Raw genomic sequence first — 21,808 nt, 5'->3', positions numbered from 1 at the left:
TTAAGAAGCTTCCTTTCCCCTAAGTGCTTAGGTATTTCTTAAAGAACATTTACCTGTTCTGAGGACCATCACCAACCAAATATTCAATAACTCTATCCACAACTCCCCTTTCTCGAGGAAGAACAGGTCTTGCCAAAGGGGGGCCTGGAGGATGAAGACCTAGAACATAAATTATATCAAAATTATTTTCCACTGTATAAATACGTATTATATTTTATTGTGTGTGCTAGTGTTACAAAATAATTACATCAATTTAATATACACGGATATATTTCTTACTCCACTCAGAAAGCGGTAAGATTCTTCTACCCACAATAGCTCAAAATTCTTCTGCTGCTCCTTTAGCTTATAATTTTATTAAATCACTCCATTTTTATACCTTGGACATGTAATTAAATTTATAATTTTTAACAAACTTCACGTATCAATAGTATTCAATTGTTAACAAAAAGAGGCTTTTTAAGAAAGAAAAAATTAACTAAGGTATCTTCATGTACACTCAACTCTGCAAATTTGCCCTTGTAGTTTACACCAATAAATCTGCCAAAATCAATGGAAACAGTAGAAGAACTAGAGATCATGCAACCTGGTGTGCTAGAAGGTGTCCTGTCCATGGCATGGTGGTTTCAAAGAGATTATCTTTAAGATCCCTTAAAATCCAAACCATTCTATGGTTTTATGAAGATGTCACCACAGAAATATCCCCTGGTTTCTGTGTAATTACTATACCACATGAGCATACTCTCAGTGTGCATTGAGCCTATACATTAAACCTGTCCAGCTGTTTGTCATGTTGGTAATCCCACATTTAATGACAAGCTGGATGCTTTCAGATTTATGCTTAATCAAAGAAGCCAGAAGGCCACCATAAAGATACTATTTCTCCCATGTATTTAACAAACTACTATCAAAATAAAACTCCTTAAAGAGCAGGTAAGAGCCATGGTTGATTCTTTTTCACCCCTACAAACAGCAGTTAAACCAGAACATTAGCACAAGTTTCTCTTTCCACAAAGTTTTAGAACATCTAGTCCATTGTACAAGACCACTGCAAACTACCAATTTCCATTTCTATAGCTTTGAGTTTTTATGTCTCCTTTCTCTTGCAGCCTTAAAACAGAATAAGTCAGGCCTAATGTGAGAAACTCCAGCCTGAGCCATTCCAATGCAATCATTCAAGTAACCAAGTATGGAGAGGAAACATTTCACATTTAAGCACAGGAAGTATTATGTTACAGTACTTCCAACAAACAGTCCTGAGTGTAAGATAATGCAGCACTTGGGGGAAGAGAAGGGAACACTAAAAACCTATTCCCATAAGACCTTTATGAATTACATTCAAAGTCCACAAAACCAACTAAACAATGTTTGAGTAGGACAATGAACCAGTCTTTCAGAACTCTCCAACTGGGACAATACGGTTCAGCTTCAAGCCACTCCAAGACAAAATTGTGACCCCTTACAAATAAGATTTGGTTTAAACCATTGACAAAATTACTTTTAAAAAGTAAATTTTAAAAAGTAAAAGTCCTATGCAAGCTCAAGATAGCTAAGAAGGTTAGACAAAAAAAAGAAATCAGTGAGTATTAGCAGGTTTCATCCTGAAATGAGAATATGGCAACCTGAAGACCCGTATGAACTAAGTTTATGAAATTCATGGAAATTAAATACTGAAGGTGCAAAAAGAAACCAGGGTTTTCTCTGAGAAGAGTTCTGGCTTATAACTCTTCTCATTCTATCCAGTAAAAACAAATAGAGAAACATCATGGCTTAAAAGACAGCCTTTTGTGACTACAGAAGTCAGCCAAGGCTTCTCTTTTCGATTTGCTGTGTGTTTCCAGTGTTCTTCAGGTATGACCAATAAACAAAGAGGAAGCTAAAGGGTAACACAAACTAAAATCACTGTCTCAATATACAAACGTAAAACAGAAAAACACACTGCCTAAAAATGCAAAATAGGATTTTTTAAAAATCCAAAGGACAACTAGGAGAGTATAGTCTTTTAGTACGTTGAATTAATTCAGAAGGACATTTAATTGAAAGATAATGTGTTAAAAACAGTTGACTTCAAGCTTTTCAGGATTGTTTAGATTTCATTTTTTTATAGCAACTTAGCCAGGGACAGGATCAGGACATGCACAGTCCTAGCTTCCAGCACGTAGATAAGCATTAACATAGAACATGTACCTCCTAAGCAGAGAACTCACAGAATATGCCGAGTAGGAAGGGACCCATCTCGATCGTTGAGGCCAATTCCTGGCCCGGCACAGGACACCCCAAAAATCACATCATGTACCTGAGAGCACAGTCCTAACACTTCTTGAACTCTGTCAGGCTTGGTGCTGTGATAACTTACACTGGGAGCCCATGCCAGGGCTCTGGGTGAAAAACTTTTCCCTGATACCAACCTAAACATCCCCAGCTCAGCTTTGTGCCATTTGTTTGGGCCCTGTCACTGGCCACCAGAATGAAGAGATCCTAATCTTTAGGAGAACAAGAAAACTCATTCACATAATACTGCAATTTACAGCCCATCGCTTAAGTATAAAAAAAATCCATACTCAACACAAATGTTTTTAAAATACGCTGTACTTTCACAAAGAAGAGAAAATAAATTCAGGAGATAAGAATCAGTGAATGCATTTACAAGTTATCCCTGTATTCTGTCCACAAGTGGGAACCTAGACCAAGAAAACTGTCCCAGCAGCAAGATGGAATAAATTCAGTGCAATATAAATTGCATTCTGCTAAAGCTGTCCAAAGTGGAGGTCAGGCAAAATTCATTTCCTAGAGCTTTACAAAAACCTGAAAGATCCAATACTTCCATCAAAAAAAGGGCTGATACTGCAATAAAATTAAAGCCCTAGAATAATTTTATGAATACCCAGTTTACACTCAAATATTAACTTAGGCCTTTATTCAGAAGGCCAACTTTTCATATAACTTGTAAATCACCAATATATGAAGTTTCTAAAAGTCAATAACCAAAGCAAAAATTAAATAAAGTAGAATGAAACATCACAACACATTCCATCAACAACTTCAATTACCTGCCTACTAATAACTCAAACCAACCATCTTGGTTCTCATGCTGTTATGGACACCAGTAATTAATACAAACATCAAAAGCAATCATTGTAGAAAGACTGGTCACTTTTGCAAAGCTTGGCAAACTCTCAACTACCTGCTGGTTATTAATTTTCAAACATATGGGAGCTCTGTGGTAATACAGGTTAAATTGATTCTCCCCTACAAAATATAGTATAACGAAAATTAATTATTAATCTTCTGTAAAATAGAGATAATTAAGGCCATTCATATTTTGTTGCAGGCCAAGCATAAACTCAGATGCCATATTATTCTTATAGATACTGAATTTATGAACTTTTCACTACAGCTACATGACTGAGATCTTATATGCCTCGAAGGTATGGAGAAATTCAAGAAAAGAGAGAGCTTCCACATTAACTAACTATTGCAGGGGCTCCCACTGTTATCTATGGCAAAGTAAAATGTTAAGTCAAAATTCCAGATATTTAGTGGGGGAAAAAGTGCCTGTAAGGCATTATCACAAACACTACATTAAAAATTTTAAATCACAAATATTGGCAACTGTCCTTTCAAAGAAGTCAGTTACTTGATTTTCCTTCTTCCTCTAAAATATTTATGCAGTAAAGGCTGAATTTCATCCAGCTTATTCAATGTGCCTGAATCATCCCCTAAGAATAAAGCTATTAAACAACTAATACTTTATTCTACAGTCAGCTTCCTTAAAAAGGAGCATGCAATTTTAAACTCATTATGGAATTTTTGGTAATCAGATATCAGTAAATGTGATTTGCAACCAAATGACCAATTTCCTGGTGCAAGAAGCTTATTTCTGGTACTTCAAGATAATCAAGACTTACTAATAACTTGACTTTACAGTTCACTTCAGGGATAAAAACAAATTTATCAGCTTCATAACACAGGTAAAGAATTACTAACATCAAATAAGGCTGAATGGAATCTACAGAGAAGGGAGATCACAACTTTCCATGACAACTTTATTCCACAACACTAAACAACAGGAAAAGGCATTTTAACATTCAGCTTCCCAGGAGCTTAGAGAGCAGGTGTCAATATATTATCTACAGCTCTGCTTTTTGATTGTATCATGGAAGTTAGTAAGGAAGGACAACAGTAAGACTTAAGTAGTTTCAAGTAAAAATCAGGAACGTAGGGCAGAGAAATAAATTCTTGATCCCTGTACATAGAGCAAAGGACAACTCCACGTTAAACTGGTGCTCATGAGATTCTTGGCAAGTTGTGCCCTTTCTATTTTCAAGACAGCATTTTATCTCCTTTCTTGCCTTGTGATCCAACTTGTCAAACATCCCACACAGAATGAAAGGCCTGGCACAAACCCACACACAGCTTTACCACCCTCAAGGAAAATGAGAACGGTGCTGCCCACCCAGAACTCTCAAATTATGCAATCCTTCCAATGCAATTTAGTTCATATTCTATTTATTAAAAGCCCATCCCAACTGAACACCAAATAGGAAATCAAGGGAAAAACATTTTCAGACTATGAAACCAAATTTTAAGGACTACTCATTCCTACCAGATTTCAACCTGTTGCTAAACCTTGGACTCTTATACTAAAATAAGAATGCCTTTTAGTATTCAGCTACAACACAGACAACTTTTCTGTTGTATTTGGTATTCCACACTTTAATCTAGGAGTATAGGCTGCATGACTATACCTTCTAGAGTAAAAATTTAAATAAATGTCAAGATCCATGTTTAAAAAAATATGTGCAGGGTTTAGTGAGAAGCATGAATGTATTCTGAAAGTGTTCTCCTCTGCACCTGATTTATATAAGCATAGAGCTCTTCTAAACTAAGAACATAAAAAGGTATGCTATATTGTTGACTACAGAATACTGCAAAGTTTTATTGCCATTTAAACAAAGAAGCCATAACAGTTAAATGAGCTCAGGCAATAGGTTTCAGCATCACAAGGTGCCAGCTGTAAAGAGTTATGGCTAATTGAATATGGAACTCCTGCTTAATCAGATAACTGCTCTGCTATTTCCAAATGAAATGCCATTTCCATACTGTCTGAAAATGGCCTCTTTTATTGGTAACCAGAGAAAACAATATAAACTGTAAATAACATTAAGTGCTGTGTTTACCCATTCCAGGCACTGAAGTAGCAGGGGATCCAGGGCGCCGTGGTAAAACGTTTGATTGCAAGGATGGCACAGCAGCTCTTTCTGGGAGCCCGCTCACAGCTGGGCCCTCTCTCTGCAGGGTAGGAGATGCTGGAACAGGGGACTTGGGAGAGCCTTGTTTAGGAGTTGCAGGTGGGGGTGTAGAAGCATTTCTCTGAGCTGCAGTCCTCTGACGAATTTCTGACAAGAATACGTACATACTGAATTTAATATCTAGCATAAGCAAGATATTAGTAAAAGTGCATTAATATTGTTATACCAATTAGCAAATTACAGAATCAAACAAAATCAGGAGGGTCTAAAACTAAACATCATCAGCTGAGCATTAAGCTCATAGAAGTAAATACCACACAGAAGTAAATACCAGATAGAATACTGTATTTCAATTACCATAACTGTTAAATACTTCAGGCAAAATTCCTCTAGAAGGAAATTAGAAAACAGAATCACAAAGTATCTGCTAAGGCAGAACATTGGACATACAAACAGCTAGACTCAAACCACAATGTATAGAATTGAACACTTTTTACTCAATGGCTTAAAAATGCTTTCAAGTACTTAGCTTTCTATGGGACCAAAACTACTTATTCAGTATCTAATATGCTCAGGTTACATGCCCAGAGTTATGAAAAAAAAAAAAAAAACAGATTGGATAAAGGAAACCATTCTAAAACCAGAAGGAAATGCTTCATTTTGGTGATATAGTTTCACTGACCTGTTTCAGTAACCCCATTATCAAACCACCTGCATGGATTCTCACAAAGCAAGAATGGGCTCTGCCAGAACACGACCCTGCTTTTACCTCTTCTCACACCACTACTGTTAAATCACAATCATGAAAAACTTAATATTTTTCCTCAGTTGTTCTTACATGAAGCCAAATATCACCAGAGTAACATACCATGGTTTGAATTCTGTACTAGTCATGCAAGCCTGAGGTTCACACGCTATTGCAACAAATGAAACAAAAATGTAACCATTACTTAAAGTCTGCTGTTATTTACATGGTTAACAAGTAGCAGGTTAGTCTCTACAGGGAAACCCCAATAACACCCACACCTAAAGCTGTAATACCCCACAGTTAGTGTAAAGCACTGTGCCACTTCGAAACAGCTTACATGTCTTCTTCCACAACAAATGGAATTTAACACTACATTTGGACTTTAAAATCACTTCCACAAGTCTCAAGATTAAAGAGATTTTATCTGCTGACTTTGTGACATGTTGGAAGAGTTTAAATGCTTAGCAGCAAGTTTCCAGGTCCACTGGCTACCAGCCACTGAAGATGGGTGTGCTGAGTCTGAAGGAATGATCCCTGTTCCCAAAAGTAAAATTCCAGCATGCTAAGCTCCTGCTGTGGGTAGAGGAGGTGAGCATGCTATGTCAGCTGGCAGCAGATAAGTAAGAGCTGCTATCTCTGAAGCACTAGGCCAAATGTAACGGTTCTGTGGGAATACAGCCAATCCAGGGCCATGAAAGTTGCTACATGCATAGGTTATGGTCTTGACTACTTATCTGTACATATAAATAGGGTTAATACACAACCACAAAAATTCTTTGGAATTGCTACTTTAAAAACTACAAGTTTAAAACTACGGTCTTACTAAAAATCCATCTAGATAAGTTTTCTACAAAGCAGAACAAATCACTACTTTTCCCCTGCTACATCATGTGCATGGCTGCATTACTTCACACAACTTCATTGGCAAAATTACACCAGTCAATGAGTCTGAAGGTTCTGCATTTTAACTTGATTTTAACAAGTGTGCTTGCCCCCTCACTATTTCAGCTGCTCAGAATCTGGCAACTGAGATTAAATGGTGAGGTAGTTGCAGAAATTCTATCAGCACTTCCTTAGTGACTGGCTTCTGGTTTGAAAACTGCTCCTGTATTGAGAGTTTTATATGAAGTAAGAATTCATTTATGATGAACCTCCCCATTCACATTCTTCAAGATCTTTTTGTGAGAGCCATAAGCAGTAACCTTTCAAGTCTTACTACACTAGGATAACTGCATTCTCTCTATGTCATCTGACCAACACGCATGGCCCATCTCCAAATACAAAATACTGATTAAAACCTATTATTTATAGTCAAGTGTGCGTTATAGTTTCCAGTCATGTGTTAGTTTCAAAAATTAAGCTAAAAGGCATGCAATTTCTCAAGTCTTCTCAGGTCCACATATGAACAAAAAATGAGTGATAAATATAAAGCCTAATTCCACTTGTTCCAAAATCATTTTAAACATCTGTAAAGACATCTTAGTCCATTCTTTTTTCATTATAAAACCCTCTTTATTATTGTTTCACATAGAAAAATGTTCAAGACCATTACTGTAAACTCTACATATGGATGTTACTTTCACATTTTGAAGGCTGTCTTTCTAGATCATGTGGTTTAAGCATATTGATTGTTTAAGAGTACTGAGTCTGTTTCAATAGGTCATGGCTATGTTCACATTTATTCTGAGCCCATAATACATTATTTCTAAGCAATTTCCATGCCGCCTGCAAGAGCTTTGCCCCTTTTGCCTGTTCCTTCTGAAGGGTCATTTTTGGCAAGACTTCTTTAAACTACTTTGAATTAAAAAGATACTGCTACTTTAATGACTCTTTCCCCATATTTTTGTTCCTATAAAGATGCTGAACCAGTACTTTACAGTAAGTATTAGAGAGATATGCTTCAGTAGTTTTAGTTTCATTACAGAGTTAAGAATGCAAGACTCATTGCTAGTTTCCACAAAATATTGGGTTATTTACAATGCCTTTTTCCCCCTCTTCACTTAGAAGTTCACTTGGCTTTCATTCTATTCTGTGATTCATACTTAAGAGAATTTGCCAACCCTCTGCTGCTCCCCAAGTAAGAGAAGTCACCAGAATCTGCATTATGAGAAAGTGAGAAATGCTCTTCTTGGCACAACCAACAGCCCGTCCATCCCAGTATTGCCCTTCATAGAGTGGCTGCAGATGTTATTCAGTGACAACACACAAACCTGAATTTCTGATGCTGACATTTCTGATACCATCCCCAGGATCCATAAATGGACAAGGAGACTACAGCCCTGTCTCATCATTTTAGTATCACATACAGACCCTTTACCCATGAACTCCCCTAATTCCTGCTCTGCACCTCCATTTCCACAATAACAGCCTTAATACTCTTCTGAAGTAACTGAATATTATCTATATACTTCTCAAATTGCCTTAGCATGCAATGTATTAAAAATGACCCTTGTGCAAAGTTCTTGATTTCCATAATTCCAAGTTGCACAACTTAGCTAAGAAACATGTCCACTGACCTCAACACTAACACAATTTACAGCTACTGCTGATGTAGTTTTAATGAAGTTTTGACATTTTCCAAGGATTTTCTTCAGTAATGATATTTGTCTATCCAAAAGTCAACAGCATGAAGACAGATGAATATCTTAAAAATAAAACTTTTATTCTCCAAACACACTACAGTTCAAATTCTGCAGTTACCAGCATTGGACACTTCAGACATAAGCAGACACATTACTTAAGAGGTATCTACTCAACTCATGATTCAGTATGAGCTCTTAAAGACTATTACACTACTGCAGTGGTGAGGCAGTGACATGTTTCATGTTTACACGCCTAACTATTTTATTTTTTCCTCCCTTCAAAACACCTTGATTTTTGTAGAGAATAATATATTATTTTCATAGAGCTACACTACACTGCAGGTCAATATACAGTTTACATAACTTGTTGGCTTTAGTATTGAAGACCAACCAAGCATTTTCTTCCTTCCTCCTCATGCCTATATCCATCCCACAGCCTGCAACCATCTTTTATTGCATTATTTTTAATTCAGGTCACAGAGTGATCTCATTTACAATACACCCCTGCAAACAGTCATATTAAAATGAAAAGAGCAGGTACCAACAACAGGATACTGCTGATGAATATTTCACTGAAAATATATATTTACCCTATTTTTCTCTATGGCCAAAGTACTAAAGTATATATATACATTGACTGTACTCCTCAAAAAACATTACTGAACAGATACAATTGCATTTAAATTTTCAAATTCCTTTCCTTCTGGATTTTGTGATGTTTTTATACCAAACACAAGATCAACCTAAATAATCTGTTAAAATACCATTACCTATTTCAGCAGTGCATGTCAAAATCACAAAAACTGCAAGAAGTGCTAAACACACAGGAAAATTGGGCTGCTACCAGTTGTTTTTCTAAGAATCAACTATTATGCAATACTGATTAAACCTTTGGACCAATTAGTATGATGTGCAAGCTTACTCATTTCAACCAGTAAGTAAAAGCCATACAAACAAACTAACCTTTCATCAGCTGCCTCATACACAACATTGTCCAACTTGATTATGTATCAGTTACCATTTATCATCTTTTCAAAAAGACTCCATTACAGAGCAAGAAAATGAGCTCTGTTGCTTGGCTAGCTTGTACCCAAAGCAAGCAAAGAGAAGATCAGGGAAGCTTTAATGTTAACTTATTAACAGGTATTTTATTATTCCAAACCACTCTAACTCTACCACATACTACATACACCAAATTATACTACAACCACATAAAGGTGTCATCTAGTTACAGTAAGTTATATACTGCACAGAACAGAAGCTAATATTCATTTTTGGCAGATATTTAGTGTGAACAGCCATAAGCTAGTAGGTTTTTTGATAGCTAAAAATTGAAATAATTACTGCATATAGGAAGAATTATTTGGTAAGTAAATTTTATTTGGAAATTAAGTCCCCATAATTTCACAAGCCAAAGGCAAGCACAGCTTGTCCCTCTTGAACTATAACGCACCTCCAAACCACAATAGTCTGACTAACTACTTAAATGGGGACAAAAAGTTGCACCAATTCCAAATTTAATGTGTTAGAGAACAGATCAAACAAATTAAAATAAATTTGTGCTGCATATGAGCAAATTTGCATTGACTCATAGAATCACTTAGGTTGGAAAAGACCTTTAAGATCATAAAATCCTACCATAAGCCATGACAATTTACAAAATTTATTTTCCAAAACCCTTTGAAAGTTAAACTACACTTTTATTCAGGATCAAGCAAGAATGTCCATGCACCCCAAAAAGTTGAATCTGTTTGAAAGAGAATTGTACATTTTCTCAGTTGTGTCCCCACTTAGAGGTTACTGGTTCACACCATGACAGTCTCAGAGAGCACTCTCTGCAAATGTAACTGTACTGAAAGATTCCTTCCACCAAGGTCATGAGACCAATTTACAGCTAGCTCTAAATAAAAAGTTCTAAGCACAGATAGTGTGGGCAAACTCCTCAGCCACAACTGTTTTTCACATATCTGTTCATACCACACCTATTAACACAGACCACAGCCTACAGTGACTGGCTCTCAGAAACAACTCTAATTCTCCCAGAATCTCTCCCTCCCAGTCCTTCTATTAACAGTCAAGACACCACCAACACAACACAGCACAGGCTGGATCCAGCTGATCTGCTGTTGTCTGACTGGATCAAAAGCAGGGGCACTACACTTTGGAAACCCAACATGCACAAGACTAATTCACAGACACTGACCAACTCACTTCTCACCACTGCTCCTTACACAGCCTAGGTAGAGGGGAAGAGATCAGTCATGTACTTCCTATGGAGTTTCAAAACTGGTGCTGCTCTCTCTTCATAAAGCCAGAGTGACTAAAGACTTGTCACTGTTTAATTTATTTCTATATAGAAACACATTTCCAGGCAGTTTCATCCCCTGGTCAATGTTACTTGCATTCTGCTAAGAGATCTGTCACCCTTCTACTGGACTACTGGAGTGACTTCTAACATAGCTCAAGAAAGGATGAATTCTACAAAGAGTTTAAAAAGAGCTAAAACCAGACTACCTACACATTACAGGTATAGCAGAGAATTCTTGGCAACCACCCACGAGCTGTATCAAGGCAGAGAAAAAACAGGGTGTCAGAATGGCCCTTCAGCCTGAACAAAACCATGAATGCTGCAGAAATGGAGTATGGGAAAGACAGGTAAGGAGCAAACTTGAAAAAAAGCTGTTGTGTCTAAGACAATAGAAGAGATTAAAGCTTCACTATTGAGGTACTGCGCTGCAACTCTTCACGGTCAATGTCAACAAGTAAGGATAGTTTTAAAGTATTTTCATGGCAATTTGAAGCTAAGCAAGAAGAACAAAACAGAGGATTTGATGATGCAGCTTATAAACACCTTTGTTAGTTAATCCAGGTGCTCTGCACTGAGCAAAACAAGTACTTTGAGTGAAAAATGGGAAAAATAGAATTTTGGTTACCCACAAGAGTTAAACACAAAGTTGACAATTCTAATACTAAACCAATCTGTATTTCATGAAAAACTATGCATATCACATTCTGCAGTTTATTTTGAGCATCAGCCCTTTCAGGTTATAACAGCAAATTAGTGACAAAGATTGGCCTTAAAGTGAGAGTACAATCCTCAGTATTAGAGTACCAGGCAGACTTTATACTGTGTTCATACGAGCATTTTCAGTTTAACTACAGCATATTTCACACTCAACCTTAACAAAAATTAACAGCTGTCTGTCTGCATAAGTATTTGCAAAAATACCACATTTTTAATGTAAGTATTCTACTGTGTGTGAGATCTGTTGAGTTTTGAAAGTTGTGTGAGCAATCTAGAAACAAGGCTTCCTTGAAACACATTCAAGCTTTTCTATTTTATTTTATTCAATGGCACCTTTAAATGGAACAATGTAAACCAGCAAAGAACTGTCCACTCTTTGCAACTACAAAGTAGTTGAACTATGCACCAGCTTCTTATTCCTCTCTGGGCACCAAATAGATGTAGCTTAAGCACTGCATTAGGGAAGGTCTAACTAGCCATAAATAGAAACACAATTGAAAAACTAAGTCAATGAACCTTACACAGGAGTTGAACACACCTTAGGATTCTAGAAAAGTCGCAAGTTTGCCACAAGAAGTTCATTTTCTCTCAGTTTTAACATCAAGCAGCATTAAATATCCTGCTGTCTAGAACATCAGGCTTTAGTAATAGATCCCTTGCCTGAAAAATACAGAATGGTAATGGGCATAGCCTAATGAACAGTCTATTAACCCTAAATAGAGGTCAATTGATCTACAAATTTTATCATAGACAGACTTCTAGACTAGAAATTGCTGTGAAAGATGAGTATCTATGCTAAAGAGCACCCGTTTTACAGGGCTATTACCTTGTCCAGGTCTTGGGGTTGCAGATGTTCCAGCAGATGGTAGTTCAGTGTCCTGCCAATTAATGATAAATAACATTATCTGAATGCTCAGCTCCATAGTACCTTTCATATTACATCAGTATCAATAACAAGACTCACCTTTGCACTTGATTCTGGATCAAACCTTTCAAGGATTAGTTTAGCATTCTTGTAGGTTTCCTTTTCCATTACTTCCTCAAGCTGGAAACAGAAAGGTTCCACACATCAATAGATAATTTTTCAAAGTATTTCCCCCCACCATAGCCTCCTATTTAGAAGCATCTAATCAACGTTACCAAAAGGCAAAGCCCATTCATGAACCAGTAGCATTTCCAGATACCTGAGGATTTGTTGTATTCAATGGAAAATAAATTTTGCTTTCAAAAATAGTTTCCAAACTCTAATGGACTACTTGTACTTAACAGCTTTATTGCAAGGAAACACCAAATATTGCTAATTGTTTACATATAATGAGGAGAATAATTACAAGCACCAACTTCAATAATGGAATGTGCAAAAATCTATCAGCCATCATTATTGGAAGTTATTAGACATGACAAGCAAATGACAGGCAATTCCTTAGATTTATTTCCTCATAGCACTTAATGCTATTAATTTAAGGAAGGTCGTTAGCCAAGTGCTTTACAGAATAAAGTCCCTGTGCCAATTAACTGCTGTCAGCATCGATTTTAGATTATTTATTAGCAGAAGCAATTAGCTTGCTGCAAATGCTGTGAAAACTCACTAACTAGAGAACAGCCATGGAATTTGCTCAAATTACTTTAAAGGCTGGATCTACATCTTTACAGCAATTCAAACTGCTTTTCAGAAAAAAGGAGCACGTTAAGAATTTAAATAAAAAATTTACTGAGAACTATGCATACTTTAGGGAGTGCAATTAAAGCACTTCATTATTACAGCGTTTTATTTACAATGCACTCAAGTGGCTTTATAGCTAATACATGGGCTTAATTAAAAAAAGTAATCACTAGTAAAGTATCGTTTTAGTGGTTAACAGCCAACATCAGAAGCAGCTTAACTATGAAACTGAAATAGCTGAAGTTATGACAAATACCTAACATGGATAGAAATTATAATACATTTTACAGTATCTTAAGCAGACCTTTCTTCCTAGATATGCTGACTAATGGCCATGTTCAGCTAAAACTGGAGACTTTGTTTGTTCTGAAGTTTGCTGTTGGCATAAACTGCAACACTGAAAAGGTCAGTGGTCAAAAAATTAAATTCTCTCAAACTCATTTATCACTGCTAAAATAACAAATGGTGCAGGTTAACATGAATTTTATGCCATTATTTAGCTAGTGAGAAACTAAAGGTTCAGCCATTGTGCATCCACAGACTGTGCAGGAGTTTTGCATTTAGACAGACCTCAGGATTACAAATAGACCTCAGAAGCTAAATAAAAATTCACTCCATTTAATGGCTACTGTGTATTCATTTAACACTCACTCCTCCACACATTTCTTGAAGTTTGAGGCAAGGAATACTATCCAGGCTGTTAATTAAGGACTGTTGAAACAAAAGGGAGTGAAGAAGGAAGTAAAAAACAATTTCCTAGACTTGTATTTCAGCACCACTTTGGAGTTAACCCACTAACTTCGTAAAACAAATACCACACAGTGCAATAAGAGCAGAATTAATGATCTAATAGGAAAAATAAAGTATTTATTGCTTACAGAAGTAAAAACTGTAAGACAGACTTTTATACAAAGGGGTAAGGCTAGTGAGGTGAAGCAGCAAAGTGGGGAAGCTTTAACAGTCAGTGCTAGTATTTGTCTGCCAAATCAAAATTTCAAAAACCCAATTCACTTCACATCAATGAACATAAAATGTATACTATTGTCTGTATAGTCAAAGAGAAAAATGAGTAATAACTTTCTGCAGGACAAAGTGACCTTTAGGGGAGAGAAAAACCAGAATGCTCCACCATCACTTGACACTTTCTTTATCTAAAGCACTTCTTGCCACAGAAGTATTAGATAGTATAGTAGCTATTTGTGGATACATAAGTTTTGCAAAAACAGTAACATTATTTTGAAACATAATTCAATTCTCACCACAAGATTCAGATGTTGAAGTTAGCCTCCACATCACATAGTTTTTGGATAATTCAACAAGTTACTCTTCATATTTTGAAATTCATATATAGCTTTAAAATTCTAGTAAAGCTAAATTTGAACAAGAATTCAGTATCACAACTGACTCTTTACAAATTTATTGAAAATATATAGAAATTGTCAGGATTTCTACAGGCATATCCACATTTCTCATGCTTTCGCTAATAGAGTATACTTTTCTAAAATAAATTGAAATTTCGCTGACAATACCAAATAAAGAATCAAAAAGGACCAAGTTTACTTACTGTGAGCAAATCATTGTAAGTACCAGAGGAAAGTAAGAGCTTGTGTAAAATTTAAATATTACTTCTGTGCTTGCATAGCAGAGAAAACTGGCTTTTTTGCCAACACAGGAAGCTCATTTATGAACACAAACCAAGACACTGACTTCTGGAACATTCACCATCCGGAAGCATAACCTTGGAAAGGTTAACTTGATGCTGAGCACTAACACAGCAAATTGCTCAACATGTTACTCTTTTTCCATAATGAAGTCTTCTCTGAGATCCAAAACTTCTCCTACAAAATAATTTTCTACTTTCTGCCAAGGGCTATCTCATAGTCTATCCTTATCAATGAAATTATAATGCTGAGCAACTCAAGTCACGAGTGAACTCTCTAAGACAGGTAATACCAGATTAAGCATGATTTTTTTCATTGAATTAATCATATATTAATAAAGAAGTATGGCACCCTATTCTCTTCCTATGAACAATTGTATGGATGAACTACTTCCCAACAGGCAACCAAACAGAATTCCTGTGGGAATGACATCAGCTGCCTAAACTGAATAGTATGAGTAATGTATTTTAAGCTTCTTGTAATGGCAATTTAGCAACCAAAGACTTAAGTACTGGCATGGTGCAAACCACTCATTATTCACCATACATGAGTTCATAAATTGGGAATTATGAATTGTAGTTGGAATTACCTCCAACTACAAGGAGATCTTTGTTAATATTCACATAAAGCCATGAAACTCATTTCAGTTTACCATTTAAAATATACCAGTACATGTAGCAAAAGTTTCATTAAAATCGGAAATGCATCATTTAAGTCACAGTAATTAAGTATTCTCTGAGCAGATCCATGCCAACATTAAAACCAACAAGGCAACTGACCCTTTGTCAGTAAATATGATTTTAAACTGTATTTTGAGTTTCCAGTTGCATATTTTCAGTACTCTAACCAGTTAGACAAAACTGGGCTTATACAAGAACCAACTCCTAGCAGAGCTTTTATCACATACTAAAGTTATGAAAATATCAATGGTTGTCTACACCTAGAAGGCTGAAGACAAAGTTGATTAAAGAGTAATTAATTTGAGTAACAGAACTCATATTCTGCATTTTTTCCCCATTACTAATGTACCTCCAAGGCAGTCTTGAAATCAGAATAGCTGGGTATTTTTTCCTATATTAACACATGCAGTTTCTAAACTCTTACCTGAAATGGCCTGGAAGTCTGTCAAAGTCTAATATTACACTTAGCCTAGTATTCAGAGTAGCTGAGTAAGCTTCAGCAAAGTTTAATTCTAAAATTAGCTCGGTAATTACTATACTAGCTTCACAACTTTGTCCTCAGGCTAAGAATTATCCCATCTTTAAGATGGGATCCAGGTAAACTCTCCACTAATTCCCAGTTGTATCAGCTTAATACATGTCCTGTGCCCTTGCTTTAATATGCTTAACCCTCTGAACTTGCTCATCTACCCATGCTCAGGCTTAAGGGCTGACATCCTCATTAACTGAGAAACTCTGAGGCCAAAATCACAGCTAAACAGTCACGAACACAACCACAGCATCCCTCCTTATGATCAAGGAGGGAACAAAGTTGTATCTTGAAGTAGAGCCTTAATTACAGCTGATGAACTTCATCCCTACCCCCAGTTAATAACTGAACAAGCTTTAAAGTATTCACTAGGAGAAAACCAGCATAGTCAGTTCTGTGAGAAGTATTCACTAGGAGAAAACCAGCATAGTCAGTTCTGTGAGAAGTATTATACAAACTTTGAGTCAAAGTACAGGATAGACAAAACTAATGGTAATTTCCAGATGAAGCATCTGTATTTGTCAAGTATTTTACCCACATGAGTATACATATGACTATGTCACCAAAGCCAGAAGATAAGTTAGACAGAAATTAATTTCCACTGAGCAGTCACTGCAAATGCACCAGGGCATTGTAGCAGATGAGGAGCTCACACCATTTACAGGTAAGCCCTGTAACCACCTTATCTCCCTTCAGCACACAAGCAATGTCTGCAGGGAGAAGGTGGGCCACATAACTGCAAAACACAAGCCTACTGTAACATTTTTCAAAGGGACAATTGTCTTCAATGTAACATTTATCCAGCAATTAGGTAGCTGAGCTGCAAAGTGAAAAAGCACAGGTGCTGCAGCAGGCTCAGTGCCTAGACAACAATTTGCATTAGAAATAAACAGGAAACACATAATTTACTTATCCTAAATACTTTGAGAACCACAATGTAAATTTCTTAGTAACTAATCCTATTTGCAAACTCACCAGCAAATCAGAATTCAACAAGAAAAAAACATCCTCTCTCTCCCAATTATTTCACTTGATTTTTGCTTTTCTAAAAATTAGCCAAGCACTCTTAAGGAAGTTAATCAAACAAAACAAAATCAAATCTGAGTATTACCAAAATGAAATTTTATAGAATACAATTGATTCAGTGTTTTTATTTACAACACTAATTATATTCTCTCTTGTTACCTGCATCCCCTTCCAGCTCATTTCAACACGTTCTGTTTCATGTATAATTATCTGATTTTAATGCTTAATTGAATATCTTAAATTATGATGAACCTCCCGGGTCCACCTTCTGAGTAAAAAATACTAACACTGCACTGATTCAAGAGGTTGCAGAAGTCCTCTGGTTCTGGTTCCTTGCTAGGAGCAAGGCACCCACAAGATCATGTGATAATCACAGACTCTAAAAAATAGCTGACTTACACATTATTGGAGTTCCCAGAACTCAGTTTCACTAATCCCATTTATAAGTTTGTCTTTAATGATTAAAGTTTGACTAGCATATATACTCATGGCAATTTATACTTCCAGGCTTAAATTCTCCATAGTTACACTATAATTTCATTCTTGTCTATGAAGTATTTATGCAGTTTTTTCATTTTTGTATTGTGCAGTGTTTCATCTTGGTTCTTCTACAGTATATTGTTTTGATGTTTTCCATATGCAAAATACACATTTAGGTTTTTCCTGACTAATCTTTTATTCGATGGCTTTTGTCCTAATTGCTTCTCACACACAAAAATTCAGTGTTACTAGTAGTTCTATTAAAAAAAAATCTTCATGATTACAAAAAACTAAACTTAAACTGAAATGAAGACTTTACATTTAAGATTCCAAAAACTCTTTCGTTCTCCACTGTGCTTTTCTGCTTCAAGAACTTTTGCTTTAAGGCTACCAAATGACTATGTTAATTGGAAATATTAACTGATTTCAGTTAAGCAGTTTTCATAAAATAAACTTAACATTGTTGTCATGCCCATGTCTTTCCTCCCTAGAAAATGTAAGTCTCTCAAACACCTTTGTAGCACCACTACGAGCAAAGGACACATCCATTTAAATACCAGCAAAATCCTCTTTACCAAAGGACAATTACATACTTGGGTTACAGGTTATCTTTCTTTCATCTACATTTTAAAAGTGATAAATCATGACACAATACCAGACTCTTACCCAACTCATTTTTGGTACCTTTGTTCTGGGTTTTTTATTAATTCAGCTACCATGGCAAAATCCAGAAGGTATGAGGTGAACACTTTGGGAAATTCATTAATAACAAAGCCTCACAATAAAATTTTGGCATTTCTGGAGGGAGGAGGAGCTGCTTTGGCAAGGTAGAGTTGGTGGGCAGAGAGTGTTTGGGTTGTGGCTGCTTTGAAATTTTGCCTTACAAGGCAGGTGAAGCCAACCATGTAAGAAAACAGCTTCCTCTCCCAACAAGCTTCCTTATGGAGTAATAAACAGAGAGGAAACAGCTTCCAGTGCCACAAACGCCACAAAGAGGGCAAGTCATCCAAGACTTGGAATTTTGTCCATCCTAAATTTTTCTTACTGAGATTAACTGTTGATCAAGGTTGGTGCAAATATCTGGCATACACCAGTGGTAGTGAACCATAGCAACCATATTTTCTTGAAGTTTTACTTACTATTTTTTTCTTTTGGGATTTTAAATCTTCCAGCGCATCATCTAAAAGAAGGACATTATACATTAGTTTTCAAATATAAATTAATTTCAGCACACTCCAAACATTGATTTCACCTTGAGATATCAGGAAAAATTATGCATTGACCACTACCAACTCTAAACATCAGTAAACTTGGTATAAAATAACTAGAGTTTTTATGTGAAAATAAATCACTTAAAATGCTGAAACTGCTTATAAATTATAGCCCACTGTTATCACTTTACAGTTAGAACTATTAAAAAATTTTATGTACCATTTCCTCATTAAGCAAACCAATTCTAGCCAGTGCCCTGCTTTGACCTACATTAAAACTGGTACAACAATGGACCAAATACATTTAATCTCATGACTCAAAATACAGAGAAAAGCTTGAGGTCTAAGTATTAGCATATCTGAGTACCAGATTTACTGGCTTCAGTATTTCACATAAACCTCTTAACACATACTAGTTTCAAATGCCAGGTCAATTCCAAGCTTCAAAGCTCAATCTATTTCCTCCTTTCCATATTCTCAGACCACAGCAAAGCCCCCAGTTTTGTAAGAACAGCTACCAGAAGGTCATTTTTCTATTAAATGTTAAGAGACTGTTGCAACAGTCTAGCACAACAGCTAACCTCTGTAAGAGGAAGAGAAAGAAGAAAGGCCAAATGCATATGGGATTTTCCTGAAAGTCAATGTTTGGAGCTTGACACTCACAGAAAACTCACTGTAATAAACCATCACCTAATGCAGAAGATGCTCTCTCAACATATTAGCTTTCTACTACCTCTGTTCACAGCAAGAGATTTTAACAATACACTGTACAACTTTTTACCCTTTCTCAGCTCTAGTGAACATTGGCAGCTTACTTCCTGTAAAAATATACCTATTCTTACCCATTTTTAAAGACAGAAAAAGCTTCACAGAACTACAAGACACAAACTCAACCAAACTAAACACTTTTTTTTTGGATTTTTACTATTTATAAATGGTATTCCATACCATTCAAAGTTACTTCAGGAAAACTGCTACTTAAAATAAAGGGAAAAAAATAATTACTTGACGTTTTCCAGAATGTAGAAATCCATTTCCATCAAATACACCTCTTCATTAAATGTGCAAAATACTAAAACTGGCATGCACATATTTGAAATTATATTATTTATACAATAAAAGGGTAACTACAACCATCTCCATTTGTAAATAGGACAAGGAAAAAGACAACATTTAATCCTGGGATGGACCACAGAAGATGGATAATTCCAGAAAGTGTGCATCTGCAAATTACTAAGGTACCTCTTCTCACCAAATGTTACATTTATATTAAAACACAACCTCACATGTTGCCCCACAGATTAATAGCTTAAAATGTATTGCAATGCAGTGTGGTACCATGAAACCAAATAAGCAGCAGAATACAGCCAGCTATCAATGGTTGCTCAAGAAACTGCAAGTGCTTTTGGTACAGAAATGCCTAGAACATCTTCAAGCACAGCCTTCTAAAAGCAATGCCATCAGTTTCAAGTGTGGGCGTTTCCTTCTGATCACTTCACCTCCTGTATTCAAGAAGAACCTCAAGAAACACCTGCCCCTTAAGCATGGCCAAATGGCAATTACTGCAAAGTACTCTCAAGAAACCAACATATCTCATCTGCATTAAACCTACAGAAAAAAAATAATTCATACTAGAGAAGTGAACACCTGCAATATACCTCATTTATTTTCTCCAGCTTTGGGACAGATCAGCCTAAATCTTTAACAGTTGTTTGCCTGACCAATCCTAAAAACTGAAACTCCATCATCTCTCTGCATCACCTTCCCTGGAGTCTAGCCACAAATTTTCTTCATTCACAGCATCCTTCCCAAATCTGGTGTATACTGATTATCCAGCACAGAGCTTTACTGCATTAAATAACCACCTCCAGTGTCTCAGTATGTTACACTAACTTATCCCAGAATAAAAATTTGGTTTTGAGCCACTTGTTTGATAGTTTGCTCTCTCAGCTATGCTTTCTCCTGCTTTACTGCTTGAATCCTACATTCGATTTTTCTTTTTCAAATATAGGACTTTTATCTCTGAGGTAAAACACTTCATTTTCATCCAGTCTCTGGAAGCACACAGGAATAATCCCTTTTGGCATGTTCTATCATCTACTAAACCCTTTAAACACAGGTTCAACAAAAGCACCAGACTTGCCAGTATGCTCAAAACAGCAATAAAGACATTTTAGCAAAGTAGAAAAATATACTTTTTTTCTTATTCAGCCATGAAATGCAAATCATTCATTTCACCTTAGAAATGAATCACAGCACCACAGAATATATGGACAATTTTATTTCTACATAAAAATGTATGTTCTGTGCTTGCATATCAAATGCAAACATTCAGTTTAAGAAAAATTCTAAAAGTGATGTTTAACTTGTAAGCTGTCACAAATTAAATACATCATGCTGCTCTGCAAGTCATAAAACACAGTGCAACACTGAGGTTTGCCTGTATTATTGCTCACATCACCATGAGATATTGTTACAGGCTGGACTGCTTTCAAGGAAAGTCTCAAATGAATTCTAACTACTGCAGACAAGTGCCACAGATGCTGTTTTTAAATAGCATGCAGATTCATTCTAATGCAAAATTTAACAACTTTTTATATATATTTGAAATCCTCCATTACTTCTCGGTTTTGTTACATGACTTCCAATTTTCCTTAGCTCTCAAAAAAGCAGAAAAACCCACTTATACCTTTCCCACTCAGGAAAACATAAGTATGCTTTGGAGAACTTGGGAGAGAAAAGATATCCTGACAAATAAATTAGACATATCTGCTATAAATCTCTTCCCTTTTGTATAAGGATAACAGATGACTGCTGGAATACTTGTGAGATGCAAGTATCAAGGGAACTACTACTACTGTTTATACTTCCTTTCCCCTTGATCCTACTTTTACATCATATTTTATTCCATTCCACATTTGACACATGCAAAGACAGGAGAAAGTTAGCAC

At 36.1% G+C, this 21,808-nt stretch overlaps 1 protein-coding gene across 5 annotated transcripts in view; it reads right to left on the bottom strand.

Moving 5' to 3' along the window:
- LNPK (lunapark, ER junction formation factor) overlaps positions 1-21,808 on the bottom strand; it is a 48,658-nt gene that overhangs the window by 16,560 nt on the left and 10,290 nt on the right. For 4 of the 5 annotated variants that reach the window (XR_009274989.1, XR_009274988.1, XM_058809336.1 and 1 more), the window contains exons 6-10: positions 18,786-18,826; positions 12,572-12,652; positions 12,434-12,485; positions 5,181-5,399; positions 54-159 (exon numbers count right to left, since the gene is read on the bottom strand). Coding sequence is in view for 3 of the 5 variants with exons in the window: in XM_058809336.1 (XP_058665319.1) it covers positions 54-159; positions 5,181-5,399; positions 12,434-12,485; positions 12,572-12,652; positions 18,786-18,826 (499 nt within the window). In the remaining 2 variants the exon portion in view is untranslated. The remainder of the gene's footprint in view (positions 1-53; positions 160-5,180; positions 5,400-12,433; positions 12,486-12,571; positions 12,653-18,785; positions 18,827-21,808) is intronic. The other variant, XM_058809338.1, reaches the window with a different exon arrangement.

The sequence above is a fragment of the Ammospiza caudacuta genome, chromosome 8, assembly GCF_027887145.1.
Source record: "Ammospiza caudacuta isolate bAmmCau1 chromosome 8, bAmmCau1.pri, whole genome shotgun sequence".
NCBI lineage: Eukaryota > Metazoa > Chordata > Aves > Passeriformes > Passerellidae > Ammospiza > Ammospiza caudacuta.
Note: the sequence above shows the minus strand (reverse complement) of the source record. Positions and strands in the feature narration are given on the sequence as shown.